At 45.4% G+C, this 19,361-nt stretch overlaps 1 protein-coding gene across 1 annotated transcript in view; it reads left to right on the top strand.

The window, feature by feature from the left end:
- LOC142260821 (uncharacterized) overlaps nucleotides 1-18,448 on the top strand; it is a 141,051-nt gene extending 122,603 nt beyond the window's left edge. The window contains exon 5 of the mRNA XM_075332083.1: nucleotides 18,386-18,448. Within this exon, the coding sequence (XP_075188198.1) occupies nucleotides 18,386-18,400 (15 nt within the window). The 3' untranslated portion in view covers nucleotides 18,401-18,448. The remainder of the gene's footprint in view (nucleotides 1-18,385) is intronic.
- Nucleotides 18,449-19,361: the final 913 nt, after the last annotated feature.

The raw sequence follows: 19,361 nt of genomic DNA, 5'->3' as shown, positions 1-19,361 counted from the left end.
AGTCCTGGGGGGAAATTCTTATTACCGAATACGGGGGTAAGTGGGCCCTGCTCCTGAGAGAGAGATCCCTTTTTTATCTCTCCATCCCACATCCCCATCGCTGTCCGCGTGAACTCCATTCCTTTCGCTATCTGGATCCTACTTTCTTTCTCTAACCATGGAAGTAAATGTAAGGGAGTTCCCAGCACATCCTGTTCAATCACCACCCATTGTTTCGAATTACCATGAAAATGCCAGTCCAGTAATCTCGTTAGGATAGCTGCCTTGTAATATAATTGAAAATTTGGGAGCCCCGCCCCCCCGTCACTTTTGTGTCTGGTCAGAGTTTTAATTCCTGTTCGGGGTCTCCTGTTCCCCCAGACAAACCCAGACAAGGCTGTCCGGATCTTGGAGAAGTAACTTAGCGGTAGCTGTATGGGTATTGTCTGAAACAGGAACAGGAACCTCGGTAACACATCCATTTTTATCGCGTTTATACGCCCAAACCACGTCAATCTCTTTTTGTCATATTTCTTTAAGTCCCTGATTGTCCTTTCTAATAAGGGGAAAAAATTGTGATGTACGATTTTTGCTGGATCCCTAGGTACCATAACTCCCAGATATTTTAAAACTGACGGTTGCCACTTAAAAGGGAAGTTTTGTGATACTCTCGCAAGGTCTTCTGCCGATAAAGTCACGTTCATGGCCTCTGATTTGGAAAAATTTACTTTGAAGTTGCTTAAGTTGCCAAACTCTTCGAACTCCTTGAGCAAGGACGGGAAGGATATGTGTGGTTGGGAAATGAACATGAGAAGGTCATCCGCGAATAGAGCCAGCTTACGGTTCTCCCCACCCGCCTCTATCCCGTGGATGCTTGTGTTGTTTCTCAGGGCGACCGCAAGGTGCTCCATGACTATGACGTATAAGAGGGGCGACAGTGGACATCCCTGTCTCGTTCCATTGTGGACCAGAAAGGATGATGATTGAAACCCATTTGTCCTCACTTTTGCTGAGGGTCTCGTATACAGGGACGCAATTCTGCCCAAAAATTTCTGACCCAAACCCACCTGTCTCAAGGCTGCCATCATAAAGCTCCAACTGACCCGGTCGAAGGCCTTCTCCGCGTCCACTGAAAGTAAACACATGGGGAGAGACTGAGCCCTCGACCGAGCCATCAGGAGGAACAATTTGTTGGTGTTGTCCCGTGCCTCCCGGCCTTTTACAAATCCCACCTGGTCCGTATGTATTATCCCAGGCAGGGACAGGGCAAGTCTGTTGGCAAGTGTTTTAGAGAAAAATTTCAAATCTAAATTAATCAGTGAGATGGGTCTGTAATTTGTAACCAGCAAGTGGTCCTTTCCCGGTTTGGGGATAACACATATGTGTGCTTCAAGAGACTGCGCTACCCACTGGGAGTTTTCAGATATGGAGTTAAATACTTTGGTCATGAACGGGGATAACTGAGTCTGAAAATTTTTATAGAACTTGGGGGTAAACCCGTCCGGACCTGGGCTTTTGCCTGAGGGAGAATCCCTGATAATAGATGCCACTTCTGTCTCTGTAAAGTCTGCTTCTAGGTTTTCAACCTCAGTATTGGGTATAGTCGGCAGGGCTGTTTTAAGTATGTAATCATTTATTTTAGTCTCCAAAGCTTCTTGTGGCATATCCCCAAATTTGCCCCTTATGTTGTAAAGGTCACTATAATATTTTTGAAACTGGTCCGCTATGTGGATTGGGTTCTGAGTCAAAAGGCCGTCCGATTTTTTGATCGTAGGGATGTGACTGGGGTCCCCCCTCGGATGTAATAACCTAGCTAGTGGTCTGCCACATTTGTCCGCATATTCATACATAAATCTTTTTAGTCTATTCCTGTGGCGCTCGTATTGTCGGTCCAGAATGGATTTAAGTTCCTCTCTGTTTTTAACTAGCTCTGTCAGTGTCACCGGGGATAATGTCTGCTTATGGATCTTCTCTAGGTCTGAAATATTCTGAAGTAGAGACAGAATAGTTTGGGCTCTCTCCCTCTTAATCCTAGCCCCATGTTTGATCAGAATCCCTCTCAACACACACTTTAGTGTCTCCCATTGAACAGGTAGGGTAGTAGTGTCTCCTGAGTGTATCTCCAAGAATTCATCTATTGTGTTCTGCAGGTCTTTCAAGCATCCCTGGTCCCTCAGCAGACTATCATTCAACCGCCAAGACCACGGCCTCCCAGGCCCATCCGGCATAGTGAGGCTCAAAAATATGGGGGCATGATCTGACCAAGAGATACTGCCTATAGAGGCCTGTATCTGCCATGTCAGGGCCTTCTGACTTACAAGGAATAGGTCTATGCGGCTGTATGAAGAGTGAGCCGGGGAAAAATATGTGTAGTCACGGTCTACTGGGTGTAGTGTTCTCCATGCATCCACTAATCTGAGTTCCTGTATACAACGTTTAACCTTCGTTAGTTTCCTTATTGAGAGAAAGTTATGTCCCGACGTTGTGTCTACCTTAGGGTCCAAAGTGAAGTTTAAATCACCGCCCACGATCACGGTCCCTTCTGCGAATTCATCCAGTGATGACAGGAGAGAGGAGCAGGTCGTCGCCGGATCTCTATTCGGTAGATACCAATTGACAATGGTAAAGATGGATGAGTTAACATTAATTTTCAGGAATATAAATCTTCCCTCCGTGTCCACCCGTGTATCTAGAACTGTGTGCACTAGGGACTTATGGATGCCTATGGACACTCCCTTGGATTTTGACTCTGGGTTGGAACTGTGGACCCAGTTAGTGTAATATCTGTCTCTAAAGATGGGGAGGTGGCCCGTTTTAAAATGTGTTTCTTGGATCAATAGTATATGGACTCTTTTTTTGTGCATGTCAAAAAATATCTGGGAGCGTTTTTGCGGGACATTAAGTCCCCTCACATTTAGTGAACCCCAATTAATCTGCGTCATTCCAATGCGGAGGAACGGTGGGGACTCTAGGGATAGGTTCGGGGATTAGGGAGAGAGAGATGTGCAGGCAAGTAGGATAGGAAGAGCAGGGAAAGAGAAGAGGAAATAAAAGAGAAGAGGTAAGAAGGTCGAGAATACAAAAGAAACTACCAACAAAGCAGTAGAAACCAAAGGCAAGGAGGGCAGAGTGCCTCCCGCCTGCAAGGTCACAACAAGACCCTAACGTCGGGTCTAAAAAGACTAAAAGTAACTGTATAGGTATAAGAGAATACCAAACTGTCTAACCTAGGGATGGTGAGACTACGCCACTCCTTTATGGCGTGTTATCCCAATCAGGGAGGGAACTTTCTACAAAGGAGCCCCCTGCCCCGGACTAACAATAAGCAATTATTCAACTTAGTTTGTCAGCCAGAGCCCTATATAATGTGAGGACACAAGGTCTAGAGAGAATAATGTGCTATACACAGTACGGGGGTGCCCCCCGCCCCCTCTTCAAGGAAGGAGGGAGGGAACCCCCCCCCCTCATAATCAGAAAGACTTAATCCCCCTGGCAAAAAAATTATAGCAAAACTGGGAGGTACATTCTATTGAGAAACAACCCAATGAATTTTTGTTTATAAACCAATAACTCCTTAAACATCAGACTGGTCTTCCTCTTCGAGGGCCACGCATCCGATCACCATCTGGGGCAGCACCCCATACCCCCATTGGAAACACCGGCCATTCCTCTATAGGCACCAACGGAATGTCCAGGGCTGCAGCAAACGATGGCATATCAGTCGGGTTCCTAAGAACATGCATTCTTCCCGCGTGTCGGACCTGCAGGCGGAAGGGAAATCCCCAGCTGTATTTATACTCATACGAACGGAGCATGTCCAGGAGAGGTTTCAGTGCTCTCCTTCTTTGTAAAGTGAAACGGGATAAGTCCTGCAGAATCTGGACTTGGCTCCCCTCGTATGCTGGTGAAACTCCACTGCGCAGCTTAAACAGGATGGCCTCTTTAAGGACATAACGGTGGACCCTACAAATCACATCTCGAGGTCTGTCATTCTGTGTAGGTCTAGGGCCAAGCGCTCTATGCGCTCTGTCTAGCTCCAGGGGCTGGCTTGATGGTTCACCCAGGATCTCATTAAACATCACTTGGAGGGCTCTCTGGAGATCCTTAGGTTCAACAGACTCTGGTAAACCCCGGACCCTTAAATTGTTTCTCCGGCCCCTGTTTTCAGCATCGTCCATTGCTTCCACCATATATTGTATTTGGCGGGAGTGTTGATCCAAAATGGCCCCTTGTGCCTGAGTGGTGTCTTCTATATTCTGTATTTTAGCTGCCTGTATTTGGTTCTGAGTGTCCACTCTTTCCACCTCCCCCCTCAGGGCCGACAGCTCTGTGCGGTATGCCTGTTCCAGCCTTGCTATATATGTCTCCATATCTTCTCTGGTGGGCATAGAAGAGATGTGTGCCCGGATTTCATTAAGTTCTGTCAGCACTCCTGGTCCATGTGATCTTATTGGACTTGTGGCAGGCTCTAACTCTGCTTGCATTTCCATATCATACACACTTTGACTCAGGCTGTGTCTCACTGAAGATAGGAGATTTCCACTAGCAGGGCCCTGTTCCCCATTTGCAGCATTAACAGCCTCTGCTTGAGATTTATTATTGTCCTCCTTCTGTGACAGGGGTAAGGGCACCTCTCCCCCCTCCTGAGGCCTCCCCACTGCAGGTCTGCAATCAGCAATGGTGGGGGTTGTACCCATGCTCCCTGCTCCAGGGATCCCCTGTACCTGAGACCTTGTATACTGGCTGTCTGGGGTTATCAGCTGCCTCTCCTCCGCTGCCCGGGTGCTTTCCTCCCTCTGTCTCTGCTGCTGCTGGGGCTTCCCCTGCCTCTCCATCTTGGGAGAAGTCTGCAGTGCTGTCCTCTGCTTCGGCCCGGTAAGGAAGCCTCTAATTCCCTTCTCCTCTGTCCGTGACGCTCCTCTGCTGGGCCCCTGGGTGCTCTCCCTTCTCCTCCGCTGCATATCCTTTTCTTCCAGGCTCTTGGGCTGGTTTAATTGTCAGTAATGTAGTCCGGTGGCAGGAGCTGAGACAAACACGTCCTCACTCCTCCATAGCCAGGACACGCCCCAAGAATCACTTTTTAGATACTTCCCTAGCAACATTTTGGGCAATGCATGCCTAACTAGTAATACCTATATATTCGTTTGCGTAATATTAAGCAGACAATTAACATAGTCAAGAACCACTTTTTAGATACTTTCCTAGCAACTTTTTAGACCTCGGACAAACAACTAGCAATATCTATAAATGTGTTTGTATAATTTTCAGCAGGCAATAAAAATTGCCAAGAACAACTTTTTACATACTTCCCTACTAATATTTTGGGCTACAACGACTAACTAGCATTATCTATAAATGTGTTTGCCAAATTTTGAGCAGGCAATTAAAAGTGCCAAGAACTGCTTTTTAGATTCTTCCTTAGCAACATTTTAGGGCATGCACCACCAACTAGCAATACCTATAAATGTGTTTCAGCAGGTAATTCAAATTTGCAAAAAACTATTTTTAAATACTTCCCTACCAACATTTAGGTTCCCGCATGGCTAACTGGCAATAACAATAAGTGTGTTTGCGCAATTTTCAGCATACAATTAAAATTACCCAGAAATGCTTTTAGATACTCCCCTAGCATCTTTTTACACCATGCACAACCAACTAGCAATTAGTGTGCTTAGCCACTCCCCTAGTGTTCGAGTTCGGTTCGTCGAACGGCTGCTCAGTTCGGCGAACGTTCGACGAACACCTTCGAATCCCATTGAAAACAATGGTAGGCAAAAACAAACACATAAAAACACATTATACATGTACACATACAGTTATTAAACATTGCCATTACACTTACAGGCCCCCGCGACGTGTCCTGCACTCTGTCTCCCGCCGATTTTCCATCCGATCATCGCTGCGCCCTCGCGGTAACCAGCACTTATGATAGGACCTTCCGTGATGTCGTCATAGCATGTGACCAGTCACGTGTCTATTATCTCATTGGCTACAAACTGGTCACATGGCTACACGTCATGCTAGGTCCTGTCAGTGCATCTCTCCGGTACGTGGTGCTCATTCCAGCATCTCCGTGTACCGGCGAGATGCTCTAGCACATGGTCGACTCCCAGTCCTTGCATGTCGGCGCTCTTTACAGAGTCAGCCCACATGCAAGGACTGGATGCCACAGCTGGTGAATAACAGAGATCACCGTTGCTATAGTAACCCGCCTGTCAGGTTGCTATTGCTACGGTGGCAGCAGTGACGTCACTGCTTACAGCTCCGCAGCCTCTGCTCACTCTCACTGAGTGAATAGACTACACGGGAGCAGCAGCATTCTTCCTCCCATGCAGTGCTGTCTGATGTAGCAGAGCTGCATGGGTTGAAGGAGAAAGGAGACAGAAGACCATGGATCGTGGAGGGATGAGAGGGTGTAATAAACATGGAGTCTCTAATGTGTCTGTGTATTTATTTCTATTAAAGTATTTTTTCTCTGTGTGGTGTCTTTTTTTTAACCCTTTATTGTAGATTCTTAATGGCCGGGTCAAACTTGCCTGACATTAAGAATCTCTGGCTTAACACTAGCTAATAAAACAAAGCTAGTATTAACTCATTATTACCCAGCAAGCCACCTGGCATCAGGGCTGCTGGAAGAGTTGGATACAGCGCCAGATGATGGCGCTTCTATGAAAGCGCAATTTTTTGGGGCGGCTGCGGACGGAAATTCGTAGTAGAGGGGCCCAGAAAGCTTGGGCTAACCTGTGCTGCGGATTTCAATCCCCAGCTGCCTAGGTGTACCTGGCTTGACACAAAAATGGGGCGAAGCCCATGTAGCAAAGCTCATGAAATAATTAAAAAAAGGGCTTCCCTATATTTTTAGTTCCCAGCTGGGTACAAATAGGCAGCTGGGGTTGGGGGCAGCCGTACCTGCCTGCTGTACCTGGCTAGCATACAAAATCATGGAGAAGCCCACATCATTTTTTGGGGGGGCAAAAAACTCCTGCATACAGTCCTAGATGGAGTATGCTGAGCCTTGTACTTCTGCAGCTGCTGTCTGCTGTCTATCTGTATGGAGGAGAGGAGACAGCAGCTGCAGAATTACAAGGCTCAGCATCCTCCATACAGGACTGTATGCTGGAGGGAGAGGCAGGGGAATCAGAACTGCAAGGCTCAGCATACTTCATTCACTAGTGTATGCAGGAGAGCAGACAGCAGCTGCAGAACTACAAGGCTCAGCATCCTCCATCCAGGACTGTATGCAAGAGTTTTTTGCCCACCAAAAAAATGACGTGGGATTCACCATATTTTTGTATGAAATTTGCAGTAGAGGGGCCCAGAAAGCTCGGGCTAACCTGTGCTGCGGATTCCAATCCCCATCTGCCTAGGTGTACCTGGCTTGACACCCAAAATGGGGCGAAGCCCATGTAGCGAAGCTCATGAAATAATTAAAAAAAGGGTTTCCCTTTATTTTTAGTTCCCAGCCGGGTACAAATAGGCAGCTGGGGGTTGGGGGCAGCCGTACCTCTCCTCCATACAGACAGACAGCAGACAGCAGCTGCAGAACTACAAGGCTCAGCATACTCCATCCAGGACTGTATGCAGGAGTTTTTTGCCCCCCCCAAAAAATGACGTGGGCTTCTCCATGATTTTGTATGCTAGCCAGGTACAGGAGGCAGCTACGGGCTGCCCCCAACCCCCAGCTGCCTATTTGTACCTGGCTGGGAACCAAAAATATAGGGAAGCCATTTATATTTATTATTTCATGAATTTCATGAAATAATTAAAAAAAAATGACGTGGGCTTCGTCCAATTTTTCTGTCCAGCCAGGTACAACTAGGCAGCTGGGGATTGGAATCCGCAGCGCAGAGTGCCCAAGCTTTCTGGGCACCCTTGCTGCAAATTGCAGTCCACAGCCGCCCCAGAAACTGGCGCTTTCATAGAAGCGCCATCTTCTGGCGCTGTATCCAACTCTTCCAGCTGCCCTGGTGACGGAGGGCTCGCTGGGTAATAATGGGGTTAGGGCTAGCTGTATATTATCAACTGGCCCTAAGCCCGAAATTCATGGTGTCACTCCAATATTAGACATGGCCACCATGAATTTCTAGTACAGATAAAAAAAAACACAACACACAGAAAAATATTTTTATTAGAAATAAAACATAACACATTAAGTGACTCCATCTTTACTGAAATAAAGAACCCGCCTCCGCAGTAATCCTGGGTCAAGGGTCCCACACCGTCCAATTCGGATCCAATGTCATCTGATCGGTTTGCTACAAGGCAAAGCGATCAGATGATGTGTCAGGTTCAAGGGCCTGAATCACATGACACAGCAGCTGATTGTATAAACGGCTTTTATGCAATCAGCTGATGCATCAGTGCAAAACAAAAAACAAAAGCAGCAGCTGATAATTTAGCCGTCCGGGCGGTAAAAAGCTGGCCTCTCCGCTCGACTTATAGTGTCAGCTGATCCCGTCAGGTGACCACATAAGCTGATCATACCAGGTCTGAGAGAGAGAAAAGAGAGAGAAAAGAGAAGAGAGAGAGGGAGAGAGAGAGAGGAGAGAGAGAGAGAGAAGAGAGAGGAGAGAGAAGAGAGAGAGAGAGGGAGAGGGAGAGAAGAGAGAGGAGAGAGCAATGCAGCCTCATTCCATGAACTGCTCCGATTTTAGAGGTGTGTCCCGCGGCTCACAGCTGATGTCCGGTTCCTCCCCTCAGTGCATAATTAAATTAAATTATAATTATAAATAAATAATAATTATAATTTAAAATCTTTACCAAGACTTGAACTCGTGAACTAATTCTCCTTAGGCAGTAGCTCTATCCATTGAGCCACTGCCTCTAATGAAAAGCATAGGAAGATTTGGTAATCTTGACCTCTGTATTGCAGTAGAGAAACCAGAAGTAGATTATTCAGCTACAATGATGAGAGAGAGAGATGAGAGAAAGAAGAGAGAGAAAGGAGAGAGAAGAGAGAGAGAAGAGAGAATCCAGAAGCAGATTGTTTAGCTGCAAGGATGGACGGATGGTGAAAGGAGGAAACACTGGCACCATTCAGCGAGCTAACCGCTCAATCTTCCTATTTCAGGTTTATACATGCATTATATGGCTTGTAAATTTCCTTGCTTTCTGGCCACGGTGCTCATTCCAATATAACAGTGAAAGGAGGAAACACTGGTACCATTCAGCGAGCTAACCGCTCAATCTTCCTATTTCAGGTTTATACATGCATTATATGACATGCCATGAAGAAAAAGATTTTGCCTAGCGGCTTTAGATCATTGTATTTTTGTGGGATGTGCGATCCATGTCTTTTTCTTCATAGCGTGTTATACAACATTCTATCCCCCTCTTTTTTTGCTTGTATCTGCAGTCCCCCCATTTGGCACAGGTGATTTTAATCAGCAGGAGACTGCAAGAGGGGTCAGCCTTTTTTTGCTCCCAGTCCACATATGAGAGCCAGTGGCAGGTGAGTGCACAGCTCCTCTCACTGTGTGCTGGTACTGTGTGGTGGCTGCTGTTGTGGTGGTGTCGTGTCAGTGGAGCGCTGCGACCTGGAGCATTGGGAGCTTTGCCTTGCAGCATGGGTGCTGTGAAGCACCAGGTCGCCTGCCCTGCTGGCGCTTTGTCGCTGCAGCAGTGGTTGGTGCACGGTGCCGCACTAAAAGGTTTAGGATAGGGACCCACTCAAGAGGTTTGCCATGAAGTGGCAGTGGGCTTAATACAATCTGATCAGAATGGTAACAAAAGAACCTCATGTTCTATTTAATTAATTTTTGCCTAGCGGCTTTAGATCATTGTATTTTTGTGGGATGTGCGATCCATGTCTTTTTCTTCATAGCATGTCATGCATTATATGACTTGTAAATTTCCTTGCATTCTGGCCATGGTGCTCATTCCAATATAACAGTGAAAGGAGGAAACACTGGCACCATTCAGTGAGCTAACCGCTCAATCTTCCTATTTCAGGTTTATACACGCATTATATGGCTTGTAAATTTCCTTGCATTCTGGCCACGGTGCTCATTCCAATGAAAGGCCACACCTTTCCCCCTGATCTGATGGTGAAATAAAACAGCTTTTTTTACCGCATATTTGGTGAGTGCCTTCCGTCTCTTTTCACATGGACTGGATGGATGCATGGATGGAGGGATGGATGGATGGAGGGATGAATGGATGGAGAGATGGAGGGAGGGAGGGAGGGATGGAGGGATGGGTAAATGGATGGATGGAGGGATGGATGGATGGATGGAGGTAGGGATGGAGGGAGGGATGGAGGGATGGATGGATGGATCGATGCATAGATGGATGGAGGGATGGATAGATGGATGGAGGGATGGATGGAGCGATGGATGGATGGAGGGATGGATGGATGGAGGGATAGATGGAGGGATGGAGGGATGGACGGGGGATGGATGACTGGATGGAGGGATGGAGGGATGGATGGAGGGATAGAGGGATGGAGGGATGGAGGGATGAAGGGAGAGATGGAGGGATGAAGGGAGGGATGGAGGGAGGGATGAATGGATGGAGAGATGGAGGGAGGGATGGAGGAAGGGAGGGAGGGAGGGAGAGATGGAGGGAGGGATGGAGGGAGGGATGAAGGGATGGAGGAATGGAGGGATGGATGAATGGATAGAGGGAGGGATGGAGGGAGGGATGAATGGGAGGGCAAACACTGGCACTACCGCACTCGTCCTCGCACACATGCAGGCACTATGGCACTCATCATCCTCACACACACGCAGGCACTACAACCCCCATCATCACCGCACACGCAGGCATTACCTCAGTGACGTCCCCGCTGACAACGCGGCTCACTTCAGTTGCTGCGTGGATATGACACAGAGCGCTCCTGTTCTACGGTTCTCCCTGTCAGCTTCATGTAACAGAGCTGGATGCGTTGCGGGACCTCTGTGGATTACGTTGGACCTGGAGGGGTATTTGGGGATTTTAATAAAATGGTGAAAGAGGGTGTTTTTTGTCTTTTATTCCAAATAAAGGATTTTTCGTTGTGTGTGTTTATTTATTTTCACTTACAGGTTAATCATGGAAGGTATCTCGGGGAGATGCCTGCCATGATTAACCCAGTTATTACCCCGATTGCCATCGCACCAGGGCAATTCGGGATGAGCTGGGTAGAGTCCCGGGACTGTCGTATCTAAAGGATGCGGCAATTCCGGGCGGCTGCCTGCTGATATTGTTAGGGTGGTGGGCTCCCCATAACATGAAGCTCCCCATCCTGACAATACCAGCCTCCAGCCGTGTGGCTTTATCCTGGCTGGTATCAAAATTGGGGGGAACCGCAGGTTTTTTTTTATTAGTTACTTATTTATTTTACTGCACGATATAGACCTGCCCGCTGGCGGCTGTGATTGGTTGCAATGAGGCAGCTGTCACTCATCGTGGGGGCGTGTCTGACTGCAATCAATCATGGGCACCAGTTGGCGGGGAAAGCAGGGAATACCAGATTCAATAATGAAGCGGCAGCCATATTCAAAAGACGAAAAGCCGCCGGAGCTTTGTGACAGCCGTGCAGCACCGCGCCCGTGATCAGTGAGTAGGAAGGAGAGAGGGATTGTGCTGGGGAAGCAGGACGCATGCAGATACACAACGTGCGCGCATAGCCTTACTGTGAAAAGCCACGCTTTTGGTGATCGAAATGTTATCGAACGTAACTCGAACTGCCGATTGACTCGAACACCCCCCAAAATCACTCGAATTTGAAATTGGCGAACCGTTCGAATCGAACATCGCTCAACTCTACTAGCAATACGTAATTTTCAGCAAGCAATTAAAATTTGCAAGAACCAATTTTTACATACTCCCTAGCAACATTTTGGGACACGCACGACCAACTAGCAATACCTATAAATGTGTTTACGTAATTTTTAGCAGACAATTAAAATTGACATCCACTTTCTTGATACTTTCCTACCAAGATTTTAAGCCGCAAACTGCTAACTAGAGTTGAGCGCGGTTCGTGGTTCTCCAGTTCGCGGTTCGAGTGATTTTAGGGCTGTTCTAGATAAAACTAGAACTCGAGCTTTTTGCTAAAAGCTCGACAGCTCGAGTTACGTTCGAGAACGGTTCTATCAGCAAAAAGCCAAGCTAATTCCTAGCTGGCTTTCCGCTGTAATACTGTAAGTCACTCTGTGACTCACACTATTATGAAATTTCAGCGTATAGTGTGCGGGGACTGCGGGTTCAGATCACTGCTGCTGGGATAATGGCGATCGACATTTTTTTTTTTTCTGTTCTTCCTTCCCTAAGCGCGCGCGTCTTGTGGGGCGGGCCAGCATGTCAGCCAATCCCAGACACACACACAGCTAAGTGGACTTTTTGCCAGACAAGCAACGGCATGTGTGATAGGCTGTCCATGTCACATGTCCCTGCATTATAAAAACGGGTATCTGCCCGTCTGGACGCCATTATCTGCCTTCTGCGTCTGGGTGTCAGTCACCGCTGACGCAGCTCCTGCCACCGATCCTGCTGTGTACGCTCTACACACAGTGTTGAGGACAAGAATTGAGTATACAAAAATACTTAATTCAGCCATTTCATAGACTCAGGTATATAGTTCAGTAGATGTGAACTAACACACATATTTGTAAATGCTTTTGTTTCTTACTAACATGTATATTGCATATTCAGTATATTTTCCTTAGACACAGTGTGTGTATATATATATATATATATAAATATATATATATATATATATATATATATATTTATATATACAGTTAGGTCCAGAAATCTTTGGCCAGTGACACAATTTTGGCGAGTTGGGCTCTGCATGCCACCACATTGGATTTGAAATGAAACCTCTACAACAGAATTCAAGTGCAGATTGTAACGTTTAATTTGAAGGTTTGAACAAAAATATCTGATAGAAATTGTAGGAATTGTCACATTTCTTTACAAACACTCCACATTTTAGGAGGTCAAAAGTAATTGGACAAATAAACCAAACCCAACCAAATTATTTTTTTTTCAATATTTTGTTGCGAATCCTTTGGAGGCAATCACTGCCTTAAGTCTGGAACCCATGGACATCACCAAACGCTGGGTTTCCTCCTTCTTAATGCTTTGCCAGGCCTTTACAGCCGCAGCCTTCAGGTCTTGCTTGTTTGTGGGTCTTTCCGTCTTAAGTCTGGATTTGAGCAAGTGAAATGCATGCTCAATTGGGTTAAGATCTGGTGATTGACTTGGCCATTGCATAATGTTCCACTTTTTTGCACTCATGAACTCCTGGGTAGCTTTGGCTGTATGCTTGGGGTCATTGTCCATCTGTACTATGAAGCGCCGTCCGATCAACTTTGCGGCATTTGGCTGAATCTGGGCTGAAAGTATATCCCGGTACACTTCAGAATTCATCCGGCTACTCTTGTCTGCTGTTATGTCATCAATAAACACAAGTGCCCAGTGCCATTGAAAGCCATGCATGCCCATGCCATCACGTTGCCTCCACCATGTTTTACAGAGGATGTGGTATGCCTTGGATCATGTGCCGTTCCCTTTCTTCTCCAAACTTTTTTCTTCCCATCATTCTGGTACAGGTTGATCTTTGTCTCCTCTGTCCATAGAATACTTTTCCAGAACTGAGCTGGCTTCATGAGGTGTTTTTCAGCAAATTTAACTCTGGCCTGTCTATTTTTGGAATTGATGAATGGTTTGCATCTAGATGTGAACCCTTTGTATTTACTTTCATGGAGTCTTCTCTTTACTGTTGACTTAGAGACAGATACACCTACTTCACTGAGAGTGTTCTGGACTTCAGTTGATGTTGTGAACGGGTTCTTCTTCACCAAAGAAAGTATGCGGCGATCATCCACCACTGTTGTCATCCGTGGACACCCAGGCCTTTTTGAGTTCCCAAGCTCACCAGTCAATTCCTTTTTTCTCAGAATGTACCCGACTGTTGATTTTGCTACTCCAAGCATGTCTGCTATCTCTCTGATGGATTTTTTCTTTTTTTTCAGCCTCAGGATGTTCTGCTTCACCTCAATTGAGAGTTCCTTAGACCGCATGTTGTCTGGTCACAGCAACAACTTCCAAATGCAAAACCACACACCTGTAATCAACCCCAGACCTTTTAACTACTTCATTGATTACAGGTTAACAAGGGAGACGCCTTCAGAGTTAATTGCAGCCCTTAGAGTCCCTTGTCCAATTACTTTTGGTCCCTTGAAAAAGAGGAGGCTATGCATTACAGAGCTATGATTCCTAAACCCTTTCTCCGATTTGGATGTGAAAACTCTCATATTGCAGCTGGGAGTGTGCACTTTCAGTCCATATTATATATATAATTGTATTTCTGAACATGTTTTTGTAAACAGCTAAAATAACAAAACTTGTGTCACTGTCCAAATATTTCTGGACCTAACTGTATATATATATATATATATATATATATGTATACCGGCACATGTAATCCTAAAGATGGCTGCCATATCCTGTTTGCACCCGAGACAGATGGACAAAAGAAATTCCTGGAGTCTGGACTGTCCAATCAAAGAGAGGATATGCAGATCCTATACGTCATGAAGCCCTGACCTACGATACTTGATTGGACTAAAACTTTTGTTAACACCCCTTTTACTTCGTGGTCTAGCTGTCCAAGAATAAAGATTTCAGTTTTGCCTCAGCTTCTGTCGTGTGAGGGAGTTTTATAATTGATTTAATTAATTATTAGTCTTTCTCGTTGTGCACACACAATATTTTAATTTGGAACAACGGTCAGATCGAAAAGGGATCACTTGTGTCCCGCGTCCCTAACAGTTGGAGGCACTGCTGAGATAACCGTAAGAAAGATTGGCTGAACTTCTCTCTCGGATCGAGGGGATCGTTTCCTAGTACCCGGAGGCTGCCGAAACAGAGCTGATCACTCAAAATCGCAGGTAAGTGTCATATATAATGTATATGATTACTACCTGTGATTTCGGCGGTCTGTGGCGAGAGGTATGATCTCTGAACTGAGGAAGGGGTTGACGCTATTGATCCTTAGCGGGCCTGAATCTTTTGCCGGTAGTTTAAGAACAAAGAGACGGACCCAGACCCCATAGCATCATAGGGTCCGTGGGTCATACGATCTGACCGTCTGGTTTTTTTTTATTGCTGAGTTGTGAACGGAGTTCTTAGCTTCATAGATAGCTTGTAGATTCTACGCTCTGATTTAGTTCTTAAAGAAGTTGATTGTTACTGTTCATATAGGGCTCAGTAATACACAAGAAGGAGGGGGGTCAGTCCCTCACTGGCTGCTTACACGGGACAGAGAGCGGGAGTCGCATTACGCAGCTGTGCCTGCAGTCTCTTACACAAAAAAAGGTGGGGGTCACTCATTCACGCAGCTACATTCTTTCGCTGAGCGGGCAGACGGAGGTGGAGTGTAGAAGCCCAGAGAAGCAGCCTGCATTTCTCCACTGTGAACAAAGGAAGCAAGGGGGGTTAGTGAATTACCCATCCCTGCTAGGAGTGAAGAGGCAGAAACAGCGCAGCTCTTTGGAGTGAGGAGAAATGAGGGGTCAGTGGGCTAACATACAGGACGTAGAAGCAGCCTTTGTGTAGCAAAAGCAAGCAAAGGAGTTGTAGTGATTTGTAAGAAAGAAAAGTGCTATTTTGGTTTGGATTGGAACAGAAACTAACGGGTTCATGCGTTTTTCGGTATTTTCAGTTGAGTTGTTTTCTTTTTGAACAGAAGTGTCAAAACTAGCGATTCCCCTGTGTTGCAGATGACATATTCACTGTTTATTAAATATTAGATATTAAATATTGAATATATAATAGACGAGGAGGGAAGGGTTTTGGTAACTTAAAGTGGAATTAGCGGATTCCCCTGCGTTTTAGACGCCGGCCACTGTTTGCGTTTTGATACGCAAAAGAGGCGGGAAAGGATTTCATTTTAGTTAATTTAAAGGGGCTGGAATTAGCGTATTCTCCTGCGTATTAAACGTGAGCCACTGTTGTGATGAGGTTAAGTCTTCACAACGAGGCGAGAAAGAATTCCGGTTGGAGCCGTCCGGTCCAATTAGAGCACTGTATACTCTGTTCAAAAATAAATATGTTTTTTTAGTAGGAGCTGAGAACGCTGTCGCCCTAATTACAAAAAAAAAAAAAGAGCGGAAAAATATAAAAGAGATTGTAAAAAGTTGTGTAAAATCGTTGGACTACCACTAGATGGCAGGCTGCAACCCATGTACTGAAGTTCAGATTAATCTCCAGTGAGGGTATACTGGAGGACAAAGACCCTATTCACTGTGTGTTGCTGTTTGTAGAATCACTAAATATCTTTCTCTAAGCTGTGCCTCATTGTTCTCCTTTAGAAGTCACCATATCTGGTATTAAACAAATCTTTTCTTTGTATGTTGTAATGCAAACCAGTTTACAGGCATTACAAGTAACACCCCCTCCCTTCCGAGCTGGAATGCACGCTGCCCGCATATCTGTAAAGGGGGGCTAGGCAGCTCTCCGGAGGGAAAAAAAACAAAAACTGACCCAAGTGTTAAATGTACATGTATTTGTGCTAGGTTTTCTATCCTAAGAGCACGTTTTGATAGTTAGGAGATTTTTTAGGGATTCTTTTAGTCTAGTGAGAATTGAGTGTTCACAAATACATAATTTGTTATTTGGAATCCCTTGTCCTGTATAGGAATCATGCATAAATGTAGGCGTTTATAGAATAGTGGTATATGGCAGAGTGCGTACATGCATAATAATGTAGACACTCCCCATATACACCCCTGGTTCACTATGTAGTTTCCACCTAGTTTCAGCCACTCCCAGTACACCCAGGGAGTCACAAGATGGATGCTACACCCGGAAGTCAGTTGCCTGGAACTTCCTGTGGCAGCCGTCTTGCTACACCCACTGATGGCAGTACACCTCATAAGCCATGCCCCTCTTAATGACTCTTTGTTCAAAGCTCTCCACCCATCCCCGGTGGGAGGTGTTCTCTGGTATATATGACTAACACATTTGAATAAGTATAAAACAGTATATTTGTTTACTCAGCTATCCAATACATGCAAGTCAAAGATAAGTGATACTTTTACAGAATTGATGAATAGAAAGATATCTGTTCACATAAAATCAATTGGTATTTTAGAAGTCCTGCAGCATTATATCATAAAATAAAATAGAGGAAGGTAAATATATATCTTTGTACTGTGTTAGTTAATTTAAAACAAAAATTGTAAACGACTTACCCCCACTGATGTCAAAATGTATCAAATCCATTTGTAAAAAGAAATAAGGAAAAATGTATAATGCATCCAATGGAGATGTGGGGAATGGATGTGTTCACTGCTACGTCTTTGTTATAACAAAGTATGAGTTTTTTTTCTTCTTCCTCTCTCAAGAGATAAGGATGGAATGTGTCTTTCCCCAATAGTGACGTAAGTTTGGTTTAACCCTTAGGGGCACTTTGCACGCTGCGACATCGCAGGCCGATGCTGCGATGCCGAGCGCGATCGTGCCCGCCCCCGTCGCAACTGCGATATCCTTGTGATAGCTGCCGTAGCGAACATTATCGCTACGGCAGCTTCACATGGACTCACCTGTCCTGCGACCGTCGCTCTGGCCGGCGACCCGCCTCCTTATTAAGGGGGCGGGTCGTGCGGCGTCACTGCGACGTCACACGGCAGGCGGCCAATAGGAGCGGAGGGGCGGAGATGACCGGGATGTAAACATCCCGCCCACCTCCTTCCTACCGCATATCCTACGGAAGCCGCAGTGACGCCGGTAGGAGATGTTCCTCGCTCCTGCGGCTTCACACACAGCGATGTGTGCTGCCGCAGGAGCGAGGAACAACATCGGACCGTCGCGTCAGCGTAATCATGGATTACGCCGACGCTGCACCGATGATGCGATTACGACGCTTTTGCGCTCGATAATCGTATCATCGAGCCTTTACACACTACGATGTCGCATGCCATGCCGGAAGTACGTCATTTTCAATTTGACCCCACCGACATCGCACCTGCGATGTCGTAGTGTGCAAAGCCCGCCTTAGAGTTCAGGATTTCCCATTTTTTAGTTTACTGCTTATACCTGAATAGGGAATATTAGATTTCATGGGATGTGCGATTTAATTTCTGTGTTGTTTTGTTTTTTAATGGCGATTTATTTGAACAATATATTTTTATTTTGTGACTCTATCACCTTTTCTGTTTTTACGATTATTTCTAAACAATTTCTATATTTTTGCAGGTTAGTCGCCCAGTCACAGCTGTCATTTAATCACGTCTCAGTTATTTCTATTATGAAAGGTTTTTCTTTTCTTTATGGATACAGTGTTTATCGTAAGGTTTTAAAATTCCCCAGCAATTTATATTGTTGTGAGATATACGTTATTTTCAGTGTTTGTTCATTTTTAGTTTCAGTATGTAGCTAATTTATTACCTGCTGTTTTCTTTTTTTCTTTTAGGGAATACCAGTATAAAAACTCTGAATTTTGCCACATTGGTAAATAAACAATTAAACAAGGGGGGAATAAGGTATTAATTATATTCTCCAGTTTCTTCGAGGGTGCAGTAGGCATATTAGATAGGTTTTGAAGCTGACCTTTTTCCCACAGGCTATGTTTATTAGATTACTATGAAGTATATCTGTTAACTGAAATGGGAAAAATCTTGTCCTATATGTTTATTTGTTTATTTATTTAGTATTCTCAGTCATGTGACGTATAGATGACCACTAAGTGTATTATGGTCAGAGTTAAAGTTATAAGAATGATCTAATGTATATTTTTTAGTTTTTGTTTTCATAGATGGAACAAGATGTTGGTCGATTCTGCACTGGATATGCTGCTGTTTACACCACATGAGGTAGTCTAAATTCATACCACTCCCTCCCCTCCTATCGATAGGAGGCAGTGACGTATTAAATGCCCTCTCTAGATGGGTAGAACAGGAGCGGGTAAGAGTTTTTAGATGTGTATGTAGGTTGTAGATTTTTTTCCTGTTGTCAAATGAGCTAGGTATGCTGAAGAGAAAGTCTAGATCTGAGCTGACAGAATCGGATGGAGATCCTCGCACAGGTGCAGCTGACCAAGAAGCAGTGAACGGGCCTAGAGTTGAGAGTCTTTCACCAATACCGACCATGCCTTGGTGACACCGGTCACGTCAGTGACTTCTGTCACTCCTTGTGTTCTTAAATCCCTACAGGAACAAGCAAAGCAACAAGGAATAGAGTGTGACATGCAGGGAGCCAGCTGACTGAGGAAGGTCTGTGGACAAAGGGTGGAAAGCTTTCTCTGACATGAGAGCTCTTCATAATGATGGCCCAGGTAACATCTGTGAAAGACAATTGTCAGTGTGTGCTTTGGTGACACCGGGTTCAGTACCCAGGTGGGCAGATTCACCCAGTCTTGTGAGACAAGTGCCTAGAACGAAGTGAGAAAA

The sequence above is a fragment of the Anomaloglossus baeobatrachus genome, unplaced genomic scaffold, assembly GCF_048569485.1.
Source record: "Anomaloglossus baeobatrachus isolate aAnoBae1 unplaced genomic scaffold, aAnoBae1.hap1 Scaffold_198, whole genome shotgun sequence".
In the NCBI taxonomy this organism is placed as follows: Eukaryota; Metazoa; Chordata; class Amphibia; order Anura; family Aromobatidae; genus Anomaloglossus; species Anomaloglossus baeobatrachus.
This window is presented reverse-complemented; position numbering and strand designations above follow the sequence as displayed.